At 38.6% G+C, this 5,876-nt stretch overlaps 1 protein-coding gene across 1 annotated transcript; it reads left to right on the top strand.

The window, feature by feature from the left end:
• Positions 1-1,527: 1,527 nt before the first annotated feature.
• LOC142612501 (uncharacterized) lies at positions 1,528-2,077 on the top strand. Its single transcript, XM_075784586.1, has 2 exons — positions 1,528-1,706; positions 1,855-2,077. The coding sequence occupies exons 1-2, from the start codon at positions 1,528-1,530 to the stop codon at positions 2,075-2,077; spliced, it is 402 nt and encodes a 133-aa protein (XP_075640701.1).
• The last annotated feature ends 3,799 nt before the right edge of the window (positions 2,078-5,876 follow it).

Raw genomic sequence — 5,876 nt, 5'->3', positions numbered from 1 at the left:
CTTCCCATGTGACACCAGGCCTCATGGAAAAAGACCTTATACACATTAAGGGAGTGTACCCCACATCGCTTAAGTGAGCGTCCAAAGCCTAGTTCATAAAAAGTGCCCTCCCTTAATGTGTATAAGGCATTTTCTCACGAGACTTGATGTCACGTGGGAAGAACGAAACCTTGAGGGAGGTGTCACTCTCAAAGAGGACAATATCATGCACATGAGAGTGGGTCGTGACATTAGCATTGATATGGAAGCCGAGATTTCTGCAGGGGAATTAATGTGCCTATTAATTTCAATTCAAATAAGTCAGTTATGGAATATCTGTTATAGAATCCATTGGTTTTTGCATCCGCTAAATTTCAGCATCCAAATAAGGTAACTCCTCATATTGAAAGATTTTCTGAGCGGATTACTGACCCTCATTCAATGCTGGAAAAGTCCAACCAAGTCAGCTTTGATGTACCACCGGGTTTAGAGGAGGACAGAGGTTTGTACGATACGTTTGAAAGTAATTTTCAAGAAAGTGATAAAGGCCTACATGATTATGACTCTTTGGAAGGTAAATTTATTGCGAAAGAATTTATTCCAAAACATGACTTTTTTCCTATTAAACCTTACCCACCTGGTCATGTGTACACTATTCCATCTCCTTTGGTTGATGGTAAGGGTCCTAGCTCAAGCCCTACGGACCTCGATATTCCTCTGGTAGCATTGACTGATATCTCCAAAAGAAGTAAGTTAAAAATCAAGAACTCTCAAGGTTTAGGGCCATCATGGAAGCGACTGGTTCAAATGGATTTAACTGAGAAGAGTATTGGTGCATCCGTCTCAGGTCGTAAGCGTTAGGTTTCGGTTGATGAAAATTGCCTTGAGTTTCTGAGTAAAAAAAGATTGGTTTCTCTTGGGATTAGAGAAAATTCTAATATATTGGCGGCGGTTGTTTCTCAACCCCACTAGGACCAAAAAGTCTTTTCCGTTGGAATTGTTGTGGGCTCGTGAACCAATAGACAATCCGTGAGCTTAGTGATTTAATAAGGGCACAAGATCCTACAATTGTGTTTTTAGTTGAGACATGGTTGATTGAAGCAAGGCTAGCGGGTGTGTTGAGAAAATTGAAACAAAAAAATAATCACTACATGTGGAGTGATAATCGTGGGGGAGGTCTAATGTTACTTTGGAGGGAAGATGTGGATATGACAGTGGTGGGCTCATCACTTAACCATATTAATGCGCTTATAAATGATGGTCAAGATAATTCTTGGATATTTTCAAGCTTCTATGGAACTCCTGAAATGCATAAACATCAAGAATCCTGGGATTTACTAAGAAGTTTAAGTCGAAATTTTGCTCTCCCTTGGCTCTGTGTAGGGGACTTTAATAAAATTTTAAAATCTCATGAGAAACAAATGCAAGATTTTAGGGATGTGGTGGATGAATGTGGACCGATTGATTTAGAGTTTTTAGGGAATAAGTTTACTTGGTGGAAATAGGTTGCAGGGGGTATCATTATCTGGGAGAGACTTGATCAGGGCAATGGCAAATGATGAGTGGATTTCCTCTTTTCCTGCAACAAAGGTGGTTCATTTAGAGTGTGGTACTTTGGATCAAAAGCCTATTGTTATTCATCTAGAGGGCATTCTAGTGCGACATCAAAAGCCTTGGCATTTTGAACAAGTATGGCTTGGTGAAGAAGGTTGTCATGAAACAGTGAGGTTTGCTTAGAGGAGTGGGGTATCGGATTTACCTATGGTAGTGGTTGAAGAGAAATTAAAACAATGTCAAACTAAGTTGTGTTGGTGGAGTAGAGTTTTGTTTGGAAATATTATGCGAAGTTTGGTGGACAAACAAAGTGCTTTGAAGCTGGCTAACAATAGCAGTAAATGGAGGTGGGCTTGACATTGTTTATAGATTAAAAGATGAGATTAGAACTCTTCTAGCTCAAGAGGTGAAATTATGGCAGCAGCAGTCTAGAATAGCTTGGCTAAAATATGGAGATAAGAATTCTTGCTATTTCCATATTCGTGCTTTGCAAAGATTTCGACATAATCAAATAAAGGCACTGAAGAATATAGATGGGGTCTAGTGTGAAGGGGATGACCAGATTGTAGACCTTTTTGGTCATTACTATCAAGACCTCTTCACCACTTGAAATCTGACCCAAATGGATGTTGTTTTGGAAGCCACCCAAAGAGTAGTTACTGATGAGATGAATTCTAAGCTAATTAGAGACTTTTCTAGACAAGCAGTGGAAATTTTTTTGAAGCAAATGGCTCCCTTAAAAGTGTTGGGTCTGGATGGTATGCTTCCTATTTTTTATCAGCATTATTGGAGTGAGATTGGGGATGATGTTTCAAAAGTAGTTTTGGCTTGCCTAAATTCAGGTACAATTCTTCCTACAATCAACCATATTTTTATCAGTCTTATCCCCAAAGTTAAAAGCCTGGATAAAGTTACTGAGTATAGGCCCATTGCATGCAATATAATTTATAACTTGGTATCTAAAGTATTGGCAAACAGGCTTAAACTTATTTTACCTGATATTATCTATGAGTCTCAAACTGCATTTCAACTTATTTTGTTATGCTTAAAATGGATATGAGCAAAGCCTACAATCATGTGGAATGAAAATTTCTAGCATAGTTGATGGTTAAAGTGGGTTTTCATGAGAAATGAGTATGTCTGATTATGGAGTGCATTTGCTTAGTATCTTATTCCATCTTGATCAAAGGTGAACCTAAAGGAAATATTAAGCCTACTCGAGGTATCAGACAAGGTGATCCTCTCTCACCTTACCTACTCCTTCTTTGCTTGGAAGGTTTAAATGGGTTGATTCAGAAGGCAGTCACTAATGGCTACATCCCAGGATTTTCTTTATGCAAAAATGGTTCAAAAGTTTCACATATTTTCTTTGCTGATAATAGCTTGCTCTTTTGCCGGGCATCTACGAGTGATATTTGAACCATTCAAGAAATTCTTAATCAATTTGAGCTAGCTTCGGGTCAGCAAATAAATCGACAGAAGACGAATCTCTTTTTTAGAAAATTTGTTTCTACAGCTTCTAAAGATGCTATCAAAGAGTTCCTTGGTGTTCTAGAAATCAAAGAAAATGAGAAATATCTAGGTCTCTTGGCGGTGGTGAGTAAAAAGAAGTGAACTAGTTTGAACTGTATTAAAGAGCAGGTGTGGAATAAAATACAGGGTTGGAAAGAGAAGCTACTGTCACAATCTAGTAGGGAGGTACTTTTAAAATCGGTTGTTCAGGCTATTCCCAGCTTTGCCATAAGCTGTTTTAAGCTAACACTCGATCTTTGTAGAGATATCAAGAATACGATACGTAAATTTTGGTGGAAACAAAGGAGAGATAGGAGGAAAATTCATTGGAAAAGTTGGGAATCATTGTGTAAATCAAAGGCTGAAGGCGGGTTGGGCTTTAGAGAGTTGGCAAAATTTAATGAAGCTATGCTTGCAAAACAGGTTTGGACACTAGTGCATGATACTAAGTCTTTATTTTATAAGGTTTTTAAGGCAAAGTATTTTCCTCAAAACTCTATTTTTGAAGCTAAGGCTAGTTTAGGATCTTATGTTTGGAAAAGTATTGTGAAGGCAAGGAAAATCATTGTCAATGGTGCTAAATGGAGGATTGGCAATGGTTGTTCAACACGAATTTACAAAGATAATTGGCTACTAGGTGATGGAAAGGGGAGAGTCACATCTCCAATGTCTGTTCTGGCCGAGAATTCTACTGGATCTAAGATGATTGATGTGGATACTGGTTCTTGGAATTTGGCTTTGATTGATAGTCTGTTCCACACTATTGAAGCAAAAAGAAATTAAGTCCATTCCCCTACCATACAGCCACATTATGATGTTCTATATTGGCCTATGTGCACTAATGGTTCTTATTTTGTTAAAACAAGTTACAGGACTGCATGTGAAGAGGATGATCATGCCAATAATACAGGCTCTAACTCTGGCCTTTCGAAGAGTTTTTGGCCCAAGTTGTGGAAACTTAAAATTCCAACTAAGGTTTTATGGAGAGCATGTACTGATTCTCTTCCCACTAAATTCAACTAGTGTAAGAGGAAGATTGTCCAAGATTCCACCTACAGTTTATGTCAAAGGGAACCTGAGACAATTTTCCACGCTTTATGGGGCTGTGATGAACATCTGGGCATGTGGCAGAAAAAATATTCAAGTTTGCATTCAGATGGCTCTAGACTGAATTCCTTCATGGAGTTGATTGATCTTGTCCGAGATAAGCATCGTAATCTCTGCGTTTTTGCTATGACGTGCTGGGTGTTAAATATTAGCATTGATACACCATGTTGAATATGCTATTATGGATGCGGAAGCGAAAGCATAAAGTATAGAACACAATAACACAAGAAGATTACATGGTTCAGCCTAACGGCCTACATCCACGGAGGAAACCCTAAAGGGCTACATCAATAATATATTAAAGTGTAGAACAAATCCTGTGTTACAATGAACCATAACATGTGTATATATAGTAGACTAAACCCTAAACTAATAGACTTCTAGTACAAGTAGGAAACTTGGCTTGCACACAAAGTAGAATTAGGCTTGGGCTTATGCTAATGGGCTAATATATCTCTAACACCCCCTCTCAAACTCAAGATAGAAACTTGATGAAATCTTGAGATTTGATTAGGTTGAAAAGATCCCTTGAATGAAGTTTGGCTCTGTGACGGTGGCTTGAGAAAGACAATGGTCTTGCAGTTTTGATGCGACTTCTAACAGTGACATAACTATACCGGAGAATTTTGACGGCAGCAATGGAAAACCAAAGAAGATGAACGCAACGAAGAAACACCGAGGAAGACAAAGATTGCTCTTAATACACCGTAAGGACAGAAAACCATGGCCATAGGAAGGCAACTTTGATACCATGTTAAATATTAGCAATGATACACCATGTTGAATATGCTATTATGGATGCGGAAGCGAAAGCATAAAGTATAGAACACAATAACACAAGAAGATTACGTGGTTCAGCCTAACGACCTACATCCACGGAGGAAACCCTAAAGGGCTACATCAATAATATATTAAAGTGTAGAACAAATCTTGTGTTACAATGAACCATAACATGTGTATATATAGTAGACTAAACCCTAAACTAATAGACTTCTAGTACAAGTAGGAAACTTGGCTTGCACACAAAGTAGAATTAGACTTAGGCTTATGCTAATGGGCTAATATATCTCTAACACTGGGAGGTTTGGAACCGAAGAAACAAAGTCAGAGTTAGGGAGAAAATGCTGCCTATGGTTAATCTTTCAAACCATGCTGTTACTCTACTTCAAGAATTTCAAGTAGCTTTGCAACTCCCTCCTAAACCAGTTCGGGCTATCAAGCCTACCTGGAAACCTCCTAATCATGATGAGCTGAAGACAAATTTTGATGGGGCGATGTTTGAAGATTTACATGGAGCGGGTATTGGTGTAGTAGTGTGAAACTCTCAAGGGGAAGTCATGGCGGCCTTGGCCGAGAAGATCCCCATGCCATCTTCAGTAGTTTTATTGGAGACTTTGGCAGCTAGAAGGGCGGTGCTATTTGTTCAAGAACTCAGCTTTTGCAGATCCAATTTTGAGGGAGATTCGGAAATTTCAATAAATGCCATATGGCATCAAAATTTTCTGCAATCTTCTTTTGGTCATATTATAGAAGACATTTTGTCTTATGCTCGCTCTTTTCAGAGCTTTTTTTTTTTTTTTTTCTCAAATACTCTCTAACAAGGTAATGCTCTTGCACATACCTTAGCAGAGAGAGAGAGAGAGAGAGAGAGAGAGAGAGAGAGAGAGAGAGAGAGAGAGAGAGAGAGAGAGAGAGAGAGAGAGAGAGAGAGAGAGAGAGAGAGA

The sequence above is a fragment of the Castanea sativa genome, chromosome 10 (genome assembly GCF_040712315.1).
Source record: "Castanea sativa cultivar Marrone di Chiusa Pesio chromosome 10, ASM4071231v1".
NCBI lineage: Eukaryota > Viridiplantae > Streptophyta > Magnoliopsida > Fagales > Fagaceae > Castanea > Castanea sativa.
Note: the sequence above shows the minus strand (reverse complement) of the source record. Positions and strands in the feature narration are given on the sequence as shown.

Coding starts and splice junctions, on each gene's coding strand:
- LOC142612501 (XM_075784586.1), top strand. CDS start 1,528: ATGGCAAATGATGAGTGGATTTCCTCTTTTCCTGCAACAAAGGTGGTT. Junction 1,707..1,854: donor GGTTGTCATGAAACAGTGAG/GTTTGCTTAGAG, acceptor AGTGCTTTGAAG/CTGGCTAACAATAGCAGTAA.